The sequence below is a fragment of the Bipolaris oryzae genome (genome assembly GCF_000523455.1).
Source record: "Bipolaris oryzae ATCC 44560 unplaced genomic scaffold scaffold_153, whole genome shotgun sequence".
Classification (NCBI taxonomy): domain Eukaryota; kingdom Fungi; phylum Ascomycota; class Dothideomycetes; order Pleosporales; family Pleosporaceae; genus Bipolaris; species Bipolaris oryzae.
Genome location: NW_006911429.1, coordinates 32,057 through 45,097, shown reverse-complemented (window position 1 = coordinate 45,097; position 13,041 = coordinate 32,057). Strand labels below are relative to the sequence as shown.

The 13,041-nt window shown below is 53.7% G+C and overlaps 4 protein-coding genes across 4 annotated transcripts; 3 read left to right on the top strand and 1 right to left on the bottom strand.

Annotated features, from left to right (window-relative positions):
• Positions 1 to 719: 719 nt before the first annotated feature.
• On the top strand, positions 720 to 2,653 carry COCMIDRAFT_29179 (uncharacterized protein; the record flags this gene model as incomplete). The annotated part of the gene is made up of 3 exons (XM_007693129.1): positions 720 to 722; positions 797 to 881; positions 939 to 2,653. 3 exons carry the CDS (start codon positions 720 to 722, stop codon positions 2,651 to 2,653), a joined length of 1,803 nt encoding a protein of 600 aa, XP_007691319.1.
• A 1,269-nt stretch (positions 2,654 to 3,922) lies between these two features.
• On the top strand, positions 3,923 to 7,170 carry COCMIDRAFT_39758 (uncharacterized protein; the record flags this gene model as incomplete). Its single annotated transcript, XM_007693133.1, has 4 exons — positions 3,923 to 4,537; positions 4,586 to 5,701; positions 5,763 to 6,947; positions 7,012 to 7,170. The coding sequence occupies 4 exons, from the start codon at positions 3,923 to 3,925 to the stop codon at positions 7,168 to 7,170; spliced, it is 3,075 nt and encodes a 1,024-aa protein (XP_007691323.1).
• Positions 7,171 to 7,592: 422 nt separating this feature from the next.
• On the top strand, positions 7,593 to 9,845 carry COCMIDRAFT_104295 (uncharacterized protein; the record flags this gene model as incomplete). The annotated part of the gene is made up of 4 exons (XM_007693143.1): positions 7,593 to 7,811; positions 8,039 to 8,099; positions 8,148 to 9,571; positions 9,636 to 9,845. The coding sequence occupies 4 exons, from the start codon at positions 7,593 to 7,595 to the stop codon at positions 9,843 to 9,845; spliced, it is 1,914 nt and encodes a 637-aa protein (XP_007691333.1).
• Positions 9,846 to 11,105: 1,260 nt separating this feature from the next.
• COCMIDRAFT_104291 (uncharacterized protein) lies at positions 11,106 to 12,433 on the bottom strand (the record flags this gene model as incomplete). Its single annotated transcript, XM_007693142.1, has 3 exons — positions 11,106 to 11,676; positions 11,736 to 12,284; positions 12,345 to 12,433. The coding sequence occupies 3 exons, from the start codon at positions 12,431 to 12,433 to the stop codon at positions 11,106 to 11,108; spliced, it is 1,209 nt and encodes a 402-aa protein (XP_007691332.1).
• Between the last annotated feature and the right edge of the window lie 608 nt (positions 12,434 to 13,041).

The window sequence follows — 13,041 nt, the reverse complement described above, 5'->3', positions numbered from 1 at the left end:
AGTATGCCCCGGATTTTGTCCTGCTTGTCAGCCCACAGCCACCTGATTCCGATTTGTCAAGTCAGCCGGTGGACCGGCGTGCCGACATTGCTTCATCAAACGTTATCTGTCTGCTTGCTCCCCCGAATGCACCCTGTGTTGGTCCGCCCGGAGTCCCTGTCTGCGATTGTTACCAGGGACTCTGACCGGAAAACCAACCGTCACCATGCGCCGTTCAAAGAAGACGTCCTGGTGAGGATGGCATGGTGTTTGATGTTGTACCAGTAGTATCGTAACAATGTCAGCCTATACGACCGTCCGTGGCTTTGCCTGTGGCGGCATTGTGCCAATCGCATGGCCCAAGCACATGTCCGTATGGCAGTTGCACAGAGAGAGAGAGAGAGGGCCTGATAGCGATGATGTAGTGCTAGCATGCATGTATGAATGCACACGTACTTGTACTAAGATGGGCTTTTGTGTACTTGGCCGCATACTACACAGTAGGTAGCATGTATGTGTGTAGTGTACTATGTACTCTAGTAGTATGAATAAGTACAGTACATGTAGCGGCAGACAGGGTTCTGGGCAGGCACCGCCCGCCTAGCGTGCCGGAGCAGCCCAGGGTGACGTACCACCTTGCCGTCGCGTGCAGCGTGTGCCCGCCTGCATCCCACGGTTGCGAGTCTCGCCATGTGCCAAGCTGACTTTCTTTTCGCATACACTCCTCTCTCGCCCTAGCTATGGTACGTCTGGCATGCATCCAACCGTGCACCCACTGCAACTGCTTGCAACAAAGACAACTAACTGTCCTGCCTAGGCGTCGCTCCTGCGACAGCTCGTCGCCGGCCCTCGCGCCAGGCATCCCGAGGCCGGCCTCGACCTGTGCTATGTAACCGATAACAGTATACTCACCACAAGACCACAACCCTCACTCTTCATGCGCTGACCTCTTCTTGCAGTCATCGCCACTTCGGGCCCCAGTGGCACATATCCCCAGCGCGCCTATCGCAACCCGCTCGACTCCCTCGTCAAGTTTCTCGACTCCAAGCATGGCGACGACTGGGCCATATGGGAGTTCCGTGCAGAGGGGACAGGCTATCCAGACTCAGAGGTATACAATCGTGTGTACCACTATCCCTTCCCAGACCACCACCCTCCACCTTTCGCCCTCATACCCAACATCATGGCAAGCATGCGCAATTGGCTGCATGAGAAGAAAGGCCGTGTTGTTGTCGTCCACTGCAAAGCTGGCAAGGGGCGATCCGGCACAGCAAGTTGCAGTTATCTCATCAGCGAAGAAGGGTGGCCAATGCAAAAGGCGCTCGACCGCTTCACCGAGAGGCGCATGCGCCCCAACATGGGCAAGGGTGTCAGCATACCCAGCCAACTGCGCTGGATAGGCTACGTCGACCGCTGGACCAAGCACGGCAAGATCTACGTCGAGCGCCAGGTGGAGGTTCTCGAAGTGCACTGCTGGGGACTCAGGGACGGAGTCAAGATCCAGATAGAGGGCTTCGTCGAGGACGGCAAACTCATCAAGAATTTTCATACCTTCACCCGAGATGAGCGCGAGATTGTGCGCGGCGAAGTCAAGACCACGGGCATGGCACAGGCCGTCCAAGAGGTCATGTATAAGAACGGCTTCGGCCCTTCAAAGACAAACGAAGGATCCAAGAACAGCAGCACATTGTCTTTAGAACAGCAAACCAACACTGATGGCACTGCCGCTGAGCGAAAGACATCAAGCGAGAGTCTCCCCCTAGGCACAGGCGACGTCGTCTTTCGTCCTTCGAAGCGTGTAGTCCTTCCCACCAACGATATCAACATCGATGTCGAGCGCCGCAACAAGGCCGCCTTTGACCTCACCATGGTCACGGCTGTCGCTCACGTTTGGTTCAACACGTACTTTGAGGGCAATGGCCCGGAGCAGAAGGGTAACGCAGACGAATCCGGCATGTTCGAGATTTCATGGGATGCCATGGACGGCATAAAAGGCTCGTCTCGGAAAGGTACCCAGGCTTTTGAACGGATAGCCGTGGTATGGCGTGCGCTGTCCGCCGATGAAGGCCGACCTGGTGTATTGATCACAGAACCAAAAGAAGGAGAGCCTGTGCGACAGGTGCAACCTGCGGATTGGAGAGGCACGCACGGCGTGGAGCCGTCCGAAGGCAAAGACCTTGGTGTCCGCAGAGCAAGTCCGACCAACACTCAATCCGACATTAGCCGCGCAAACAGCGTCAGAAGCGAAAACAAAAAGAACACGACCGTTGTCAGCGCTCCTGGTCGCAGAGACAGCGAAGACAGCGATACCAAGGATGTGCGCTCTCACGGTCCCAATGGCGAGAGTGTTCTGCCAGAGCCCAGCGACTCCACGGTATCCGCCAAAGCAGCAGAGAGCGGGCCAGCGACAGCATCTACAGATGCCACACTGCCGAGCCAAATTCAAAGTAGCAGCGGCAACACCACAGCGAGCAAGTCGGAGCCTCTAGACCAAGGCAGTGGGTCGCATCACACGGGTCTTGTTGACGAGGTGGCAAAGGACATCAAGCACCACATTTCTGGCGCAGTCTCGACTGGCGAGCTGCCCGATGGCAAGCCCGAGAGCGAGATGAAGGATGCGAAAGAGCATGGCTTAGGGCACTTGGCCTTTGGAAAGAAGAAGACGAGTTCGTGAGCACCAGAACCCATTGCGCCAACGTTACCAAGGGTGTGTATGTGTGCATGGCTCTTGCAAAAAGCTGTGTGCTCGGCTTGGGGCATTGCGGGGCGTTAAGGGAGGGAGGGAGGGGTTCAACTTGCATGAGGGCTTTCTAGGAGGGGAGGGATTCGTGTGATTGGCGTCTGGTCTAGGTATCACAGCCTTTGTTACCAAGCATGTCCTGTACACGTTGCATGGGTGCTCTGACATCCATGTAGCGCTGGAAGGGAGACCATGTGCGTGTGTTTACCGAAGCTTCACTATATCGCTGTTTGGTTTGTGGCGTAGACTATAGCCTTGCTGTTTCAAATACATCCAACTACTGTTGTATTGTCAATCGGTGGTGTGACTCCTGCCTTGTTCGCCCCCCTGAGCATTTGTTGTCGTTGTAGCTTCATTTCCTTGCTCAAGCACTGGAAGGTTGGTAAACGGTAGACAATATGCATGCTTGGTGGCGAGTTGTTGAAGTGAGGCGAATGCTGTGCGTTCATCGCTAAAGCATCTCGACATGTCGTTTGTTGCAGCTAGCGCATGAAATCTAGATTTTTTCTTCTTCTTCTCCCCTAGTAAAATAACGTAGTAGAGGGGCCGTCTGGCCACTGATGATAGCACACGAAGATGAAGGAGTGCACCGCAGGAGCATGCATGGGAAACCACTACATAAAAACCTGAATGTGGAGTATTTGCCACCACAGGACATGTGCACGCGAGCGGAACGTGGCGCCTGTCCGGGACGACAATCACAAGAGGATATTAAGACGGCTACTCTATCAGGTTCATGGCGAGGAGAATAGGTTGCGTCCGGTGAAGCAAAGGAAGGGCCGTGAGACAAGGCAGCCAATACCCCGCAGAAACGTTTACTTGCGTTTCATAAGCCCTCAGCAATGGGTTAAACTCGGGGTTAGCGGTTGCCTCAACATGTTCAGCCCGTTGCTACTGTAAGTTGCGGAGCCAAGAGGATTCGCTGAAGTGGGTGTACAAGGAATGCAGCAAAATACTTGGTTTTGTCTCAATGAGGACTGGGCATCATCTAGTTGCAGGGGTGTCAAGAGTCTGGTCAAGCAGCACTTGCGGCTCTGTGTGGGGATAAAAAGGTGGTTGCGATGAACAGTGCTGCTGCTCAATTGTCTTTGGTAGAACTATCTCAGTCCAAACACATTTTTCGTCCTAGTTTGATCTGAACGCCCGATGAGTTGTTAAGAAAGCGTGCATTGGATCGAGCCTTTTGATCAGTGTTTGCAGCTCATGAACAGTCTAGACAGTTCTGGCACGTTGGCGGCTGATTGCACCTTGGCTTGTCGAGCAAACAACGAATTATCGGATACATCTTCATCACTTCCGGTCGTTATTTTTACTCCTTCTATGGTCTCTGAACCCGAAGCCATGGCACTACGCGAGCAAGAGATGGAGGCTTTGCAGGAGAGCGTGGCGACTCAGACGTGCGACACACCACCGCAGGATGTCGAAAAGCATACGTTAGATGTTGGACCAACGACAGAAGACACAAAGGCGGAACGTGGGGTCGGAAAGAAGACACCTCGTAAGGGCAGGCTGTTGCACAAGTCCAACCGTCAAGTGGACGACAGCTCCGCATCCGAGACTAGCGACAACGAGAGCTCAAGCGATTCTGACCAAAGTAGTGAAGATGAGAAACTCAAGGAGAAAAAAAGGCTGAAGAAGATTAGAGCGGCGATTGCACAAGCAGAAGTCAGAAAGAGGAAGAAGCAGAAGCAAAAGGAGAAGCTGAAGGAGAGAATGAGGAGCAAGAAACACAAGAGCAAAAAGCACGAATCAACCGACGAAGATGAGAGCTCGGTCGACTCTTCTGAATCCGAATCGGATTCGGATTCAGAGGACGCCGTGCCAGCCACCAAAAGCCAACGCAGAGCCTGACGAACCAAAGTCGAGCGTAAGAAGAGCAAGCGTGTGCAAAGATCGAGCGACTCCGACTCCGACTCGGAAGATCTATCAGCAGAGTATAGCAGTGACCTGGGCACTGAGGACCAGAGTGCCAAACGGAAAAAGGCAAGGGCAAAGGCAAAGCGGAGCAGTAGGAAGACAAAAAAGAAGCTTGACAAATATTCGTCGTCTTCGGAATCACTCTCTAGCGACGATGAGGCCGTTCCAGTGCCCGGCTCTCCGCCAGACGTTCATGTGGTAGAAGATGACCTCGAAGCGCAAGTGGCGACGATCAGTGGCCTTTTGCATCGCCTCAAGGCCAAGCAAGCCTGTGTAGACGCGGCGGCTGTGTCGATTCCCAAAGTGGAGAAAATAGTGGGCAAAAAGGGGCTAGAGTTCAAGCGGGTGGACCAGGTGTTTGACATGCAGATCCACGACTGGAAGCTTGTCGAAAGCAGCCGTGATCAGAAGGGTGAGTTTGACTGCGTATTCACGGTGCGGCGGCGTCTCGACTGGCAAGGCAAGTATATTGAAACTCGAGTGGATATCAAATCGAAGACTCTGCGGAACACGCTTCAAGAAGTGTTGAAGGACTGCAAAAGCATTAGTCTTGTCGAGGATACGCCCCAACTGGATCCCCGCACACTGTTCCACTATTACGATGAGATGAAGACGCATGTCAAGAAGACGCTGAAACGGCAGCTTGGAAAAGCCAAGAGGCCGAAAGAGCGCAAGCGTCTTAAGCAGCAGGTTGTGCAGTGCAAGTTGCTGCTCAGCTATGTGGACGAGGACTTTGGCGCTACTCGTAAAGCTCTGAAGCCCATGGTCAAAGCAGGCACTATTACGTACGATCTGGTATGGGCGCTCTTCAAGCCCAACACCATTGCCTTTACACCTACGTACAACAACAAGGACGATGCGCGGTGCTTTAGGGTGGGAACAGCATACGAGGCAGAAAACTGGTTGACGGGCGTCAAGTCGTGGCGTGTTGATGGCAAGTACCTCGAATATGACGGCAAATCGTTTGGTCTTGGGGAACACGAAGTATCGATCCCGGCGTTCAAGGGGCACAAGAAGATTACCAGTCTTGCTGTATATCCACTCAAGTACCACAAGGATGCCAAGGTATGTTCGATCGTCAGCTTGGGACTGGAATGAATGAATGAATGCTAACAAAGGCGCGTAGGGGATCAAGAAGCAGCTGATCGAGCGGGGCAAGAAGTTTGTCGCGCTCCAGGGCATGAACTACCGGGTCCAAAAGGGGATTGCGTATATGAAGCACAAGAATAGCATCGTGCGCTTCATTGTTAATGGTCGGGTCATGGTTGATCCTGCCATGTTCCGCCGCATGAACCCAAACTACCCGCTCTCATACCTCCGGCCAGATGAGCTAGCTGATAATGAGGATGAGGATGACGACGATGACGAAGAGTGCTGCTGCGACTCCAGTGGAGATGAGGATGACGAAGAAAAGGAAAAAATGCGCATCGTCATGTGGAAGGACAAGAGGGGTAGGAAACACCCTATCCGAGTGTCACAGAGCGTCGTGGACAAGGAAATGGGTACCGGTACTGAACAGCTGCTTGGCAGAGATGAGGATGCAACGGAAGAGCAACGTCAAGTCCTGACTGAAGAGGAACTCATCATCGCATCACCGGTCGTGCTGGGCTTTGCCTTTTCCGAGAAGCTCTGGCTCGAATTTTCTCTATCGGGAATTGAGGAGATCAAGTGGAATGAGGAAGCATTTTCCAGTCTGGTGCTGCCGAGCCAGATCAAGCAGAATCTCAAGGGCCTGGTATCTTCGCATCGGTTCCACGCAGCCAAGACAATTGACGATGTGATCCAGGGCAAGGGCAAGGGTCTCAACGTGGTGCTGCATGGCCCGCCTGGGGTGGGTAAGACACTGACTGGGGAATCAATTGCCGAGTATCTGCAGTGTCCGCTGTACGCAGTGTCTGCAGGGGAGCTGGGGACCAACAGCCGGGCGTTGGAAGCGGACCTGAACCGCATCATGGAGATTACGCATTCATGGGGCGCCATCCTGCTGCTGGACGAGGCGGACGTGTTTCTCGAGGCGCGGCAGCCAAACGACCTGCATCGTAACTCGCTGGTGTCGGTGTTCCTGCGGCTGACCGAGTACTACCAGGGCATCTTGTTCCTGACGACGAACCGGGTCGAGACTTTTGACGAGGCGTTCCAGTCGAGGATCCACATGGGGATTCGGTATGAAGAGCTGACTGCACGGGCCAGGAGGGAGATCTGGCAGCAGCACGTGGGCAGGGTGGAGAGGATGAAGGGGAGCCAGGGAATGAAGGCGTTCACAGAAGCCGACTTTGACATGCTAAGCCAGAGGGTGCTGAATGGGCGACAGGTAGGTGGAGTGAGGTGTGAGCTGGTGGAAGATGTGACAAGTGCTAATTGTTTTTTTTGTGCAGATCAAGAACACAGTCAAGACATCGCAGGCGATTGCGGTGGCTGAGCAGAGTGCGTTTAGCATGGAGCACGTCAAGCGGGTGTTGGAGGCTGGGGAGGCATTTGACGACGATATGCGAGGGGGAAAGGGGTACCGGGATGCGATGCGGCAGTACACGTGAGGTGGTGGTGGTGGTGATGATGATGGTGATGATGATGATGATGGTGATGATGATGATGGTGATGATGGTGATGGTGATGATGATGATGGTGATGATGATGACGACGGCGATGATGTCTGTGAGTATGTGGTCTGTACATAGTAATGGTAGTGAGTAGCAGCAGGAGTGGTAGTAGTGGTATGCAGTCGGATGCATGTTCTGGCCCGCCAAGCGAGTGGCTGGCCCCGAGTCTCCACCAACACACGAGGCGTGCCAGCCGTTGTGTCATGGCCGCTGGCATATCTGGGGGGGAGGCCAAGGGCGAAAACACACTCGTGGGAACAACAACACCCGCCAGCCCTATCTTATTCCCGTGCGCCTCGTCGCCCACTCAGACACGACTCCGACATCCACACCTGCGGCCACGCCGTCCGTGCCGTACAATGAAGCGCGACGACGACCACGACGGCGGCAGCAGCATCAGCATCAGCATCACTAACACCGACACCACCACCAACACCAACAGCGACGGCACATCGCAGCCATCCTCCACCAGCCCTGCGGCTTCGTCCGCCACCCACGGCCATGCGCCGGCCAAGAAAAAGCAGAAGCGCAATAAGCCCACGCTCAGCTGTGAAGAGTGCGTCGAGCGCAAGACAAAGGTGAGCGAGCAACCACCACGGCCGTCTCTTCGGCGCAATTCGCCCCCCTCCCCCACGAACGGTGCAAACACCACCTCCTCCACCAACTCCACATTTCCTCATTCCCGCTTCCATGCACTCCCTCCCTCACTCACCACTCACCACTCACCACTCACCCATTCGACGGCTGATGGTCTTCGCAGTGCGACCGCGCCAGACCCCATTGCTTGGCCTGCATCAAACGCCAGTCGCCCTGCCGCTACTCAGACATCGCCAACTTGATTGCTTCTTCTGCCGACAAGTATGTATGTGCCCGTCAACTTGCCCATCCTACGCCTGCTAAGCATCTGCGCAGAGTTGGCGCCGCGCAACATGCCACGCCTCGCTCCAGGAAGACGGCGGCCAAACATCCACTGCGACTTGGCAAGGACCCGCATCCCCATGCCAAGTCTATCCAGGTCCCCCCAACGCCCCTCCGGACCCAGTATCGCAGTGTGTCCTTGTCGTCAACAGGCTCGTCGCCTTTTTTGCTTTCAAACATCCCCTACTCTAACCACACGCCTGCCCCCTTCTTTGGCCTCGGCTCGGAGCATCCCTTTGCCAACTACTGGACCAGCCGTGGCGGCCTGGCAGAGGTAGTCGGCGTCTTGCCCGCAAAGGAGCAGGCCGACATCCTCGTCGACAAGTACTTTGATGCCGTCGACCCCGTCTATCCCATGGTCCACCGCAGGAACTTCTATGCCGACTACGAACGCTTCTGGTCCCTGCCCCTCGACGACAAGCATGCCGCCGATCCCGTCCTTGTCGCCCTCCACTTTGTCGTCTATGCCATGGGCACTCAGTTCATCCACACGACTGACAACCGCGAACGTGCTCAGATTGCAGAGTTCTACATTTCAGCAGCTCAGCAGGCCCTACGCATATCATCGTATCTCAGTCGCGCCTCAGTCAGGACGTTACAGGCCATGGTCCTGATAGGCTACTTCCTGATGAACGACAACCATGCTTCAGATGCATGGGCTTTTGGCGGTGTCCTGGTACGACAAGCCTATGCCATGGGCCTCCACCGTGACCCGGACATCATTGCCCCTCGTTGCTCTCGAAGCGACAAGCAACAGCGTCGCAAGCTATGGCAGGCCATATTCTTCCAAGACACCTTCCTCACCGTCCTCCTCAAACTCCCACCAACCACAGTCTTTTCAGATATACAGCCTCAGTCGTTGAGCGATGATCTGGACGACTATATCCCAAATGCCTCGTCAGCCAACGGTGCCACCGACGCCGTCATCAATCCCATGAGTATCAGCAACATTGCTTCCAACTTGGACCTCTATCCCCCCTATGAGCTCTCAGACAGACGCTACATCCGATCCATGTGGCATATGGCCATTCTAGTTTCGCGCACCGTCTGCATTCCACGCTCACTAGCAACCCCCCTGACCACGTCCGTTGCCCAAAAGACGGAGCTGGTCAATGAATACTTTGCCCTACACAGCACGTTTCCCATCGAGCTCACAGCATCCGACGATGCCACAATACGAGCCATGGCCGAACAAAACCCAAGAGGTCTGAGGCAAAATCTATTTTTCCGGAGCAACTTTTGGCACTGTGTCATGGCTATCCAAGCGGACGAGAACCCCGCAGAGGGTATATCGTGTGAGGTCAAGGGTGCCCTTGACGCTGCCAGAATGGCTTTGCAGTCCTTCTTCCACTTTTGGGAATACCTTAGAATCGACGCAAGTGTTTGGTGGGTTTTCCAGCACCGCGCTTTTGAGGAAGCGGTACGTATTGCACCCATTACCAACTTTCCGCTGCTCCACTTTGTTGCTGACTTTTGACGTTAAGCTTCTCATGGCTCGTATTCTGGGTCAGCAAGCCCAGCCGCTTTCGCCAACCCAATCAGGCTTGCCTCCTTCGTCAGATCCCCTGCTGAAAGATGCCAAGGCTGATGCGCGAAAATGTCTTGAAATATTAGACTTGGTCGGCATTGCCCCTGAAATGCAAAAGACGCGTACCGAAGTACTCCGAACGGCTTTTGCCGATATTCTCTGGTAATGGTTGATTTACTCTTTCTTGAATATTGGGTCATTTTGGGTTTGACAGCAACACGAACTACACATGTAACACTAGGCAAGCGTGGAGTTTATTTCTACTATATACGAATAATAATCTACCGAGGACAAGATACAAACTACATTCACACCGATTCTGGCTTGTTCTGGCTACTAGGGTACTTGGACACAAACATGTGGCCTGGCGCATATGCTCCCCCGCGTTTTCTCCCGAGGTTCCGAGTACTACTTACCACCAGTCTTCTTGGCAATCTATGTGGACCGGGGCTTTTCTCAGCCTTGTACCTGGACACTCGTTGCATGGGCATAGCGTGTCGAGCCAGAGTACTGGATTTTCGGTCTAGGCATGGAATGCTTGACAAGAATTTGCAGCAATCTCAATGCGTCAAATTGGGTCAACGACATGAAGTCAATCCGAATGCAGACAGTGGTTGATGAAGACGATCAGGCCATAGCTTTTTCTTCTATCAAGCATACCCACTTTCCGCTCTTTCCGACTCTTTTTTTCTATCTCCTTTCTCCATAATCATGCACCGACCAACTGCGCTTTAGTTGCGCTAACGAGCTCTCCTCTCCACACAACCTACGTACGCACCTGCTCAGCTCCAGACCAATATCCGCCACTCGGGCACTTGCGGCATTACGCGCACCCCAGACACTGGGCCACCTTGGATACATGAAAGTTCGAGACGAGATGCTCAATTCGTGTCTATACATCCACAGGTTCGAGTCAAACGCCGTCTCGTCCTGTCGAGACGACCCACATGGCGCCCACCCGCATGCCATACCTTTCTGCGGGTGATGGTGCCTTGACGTAGCACAACGACAATTATTCAACTGCTGACTCAGACCAGACGCGAACGCTGGCTTGACTAATGTCGCCAGTCTTGTCCCTGTACTAGCTACAATCTGCAATGAAGCGGACAAGTCCTATGCGTACTCGTAAATGTTACGGCAGTCGGGAGCCGATCAGGCAACAGTAAGCGAGCCTATCGCCTCAACTTTACCCATCCTCAGCCATTAACCACAAACATTGTCGCCGCGTCCTTGGATACGCTTGTCCCCCGGAAACAAAAGAAAGGGGAAGCACAAATACTTCTCATATCGTATCCTAGGCCAAGAGGAGGAATGAGACTGTGTGTAAGAGGCTTGCAGTGGCTCAAAAGGGGGGGGGAGGGGGGAGGTTTGAGAATGACAATGGTGGATGTTCGACCCACGGATTAAGATTATACAAGGCCTCCAACTAAAAACGTTCGTGTACATGGGCTTTTGGTGCTTTTCCAGACTCTTTGCTCTCGACAGTCGATTGGCTGGTGCCCCCAGGACTGCCTCGCCGATTCTGTTTCTGCCCCTGCTTCCGACTTCTATCCATTGAAACCTGCGCACCTTGCCCATCCAAAACGGTGGATGTAATGTATCCCGGTAGCCCTTGTTGCTGCTGCCATGCTTCTGACGGCATGCTCGAGCTAAGGAATCTTTCCTCGTCCGACTCTTTGCTTCCCCGCCGTGCCCGCGAAGTGGTAATGGTGATGGACTTTTGAATCGAAGGCTTGATCACGCTAAGTTGATGGCCGGACTGCTCTTGTCCTGATTTGAGTGAAGGCTTGCTCCACGGCATGGCTGAAGCTGATCGGGTAATTTCAAACGCCTGCTTCAATAGTGGTCGGAGCGTCGCAATTGATCCAGCTGATATGCCAAGGCCTACTTCGACAGTGCTCCAAATCGCAAAGTCAGTTGTCCGGAAGAGGAAGTCACCTTTGTATCCCTTGATTGTTGTTGTGTACGGCAAGCGAATGATGGTCGCTGTAGAACCACTGTTTTTGCATGTCAGGCGGCTATCGAAGGGAGGGGATGTGACCGAAATGCTACTTACATGGCCGCCAGGGCAATGACCGAGGCTACAACCACCTTCATGCGCTTCTTCATGTGCAGGCCCTGAACGATAAGTACGGGAAGAATGGCAAAGACCCAGTCGGCAAAGGCGTTGAGTCCAGAGACCACAAAAGTGAAGTTCATGACCAGTACCGGAGAGAGGCAGGAGCCGACGGCGTTCGGATTGAGATTCCACCAATATGAGATGGGCTTGCACTGGAAGATGACAACGGACGTGTATGCAATTCCCACGAGTCCAGACACGACCATGATGAGACGGATGATCCAGATGTGAAGCGGCACAATGGTGATGCGTAGCAAGAAGAAGCCGACGGAGATTTTGAGCATACATGTCGACAACGTGTAGAAGATTTCGCAGAAGAACCAAAAGTGAAGAGCCGTCTGAGCGCTCTCGTCGGTAAGGTGTATGCGGCGCACGCCAGATCCGTTGATGGCGCCACCAATCTGTGATATCAAGTATCCTGTGAAGAAGAGCAGCGTGACGACCATTGTATAGTCGTCAATTCCAAAGCCCTTGACCATGTGGATGCTACAGTCAAGAAAGTCAGTTACACGTCGGGTGGACTCAAGTGATTAGGCGATTTCTTACCGTACAAAGCACCGGAGACCGACAGTAAGCCATGACAGGATCAAGAAGGTAATGCCTATGGCCAAAATCTGTCCACTTCGATCCTTCATCTTGAGATGATGGGGTATGAGGGTATCAATTAGGAAGCAATGATATCTGGGGAAGGAAAAAGCAAACAGTCAAACAGAAACACCGACGAGTTGGGAGCACATTGTATGCAGTGGATATGTCCTCCTCTCCGGCGATCTTGCCTCACAAAGATCCCGACATCTGGGCCTAACCCGTGTCGCAGTCTGCTCTGGCCCTGGCAGCGGTAGTTGAGACAGGGCCAGCGATGAAGCCAAGATCTCCGTGGGGCAATCTTCTGCTTCCATACATAAGACCCTCCAACCGGAAGATCGGTAACGTGCAAAGTGGAGCATTTCAACAGGCTTTCTGTAGCCGGAACAAGTCAGCGAAGGGGGAAAAATCTCGGACCAAGCCAGTCAATGTAGTAGTTCATTTCATGAGGGGCTCCACTCGCTCGAAAAAGATGAAGTGGATAGGGCTAAACAGTAACATGCTCGTGCGCCCTTTTTTAGCCCTGGACGCGGCAAAGAACCCGACCAGTTGGCGACGGCCGGGTTTAGGGCGGACGCTGGGTCTGAAAAGAGAAGGCAAGGATTTGGCGTGAACCTTGGTGGTTGCCACTCCAGTCAAAGGGGCAGGCGATCTCAGC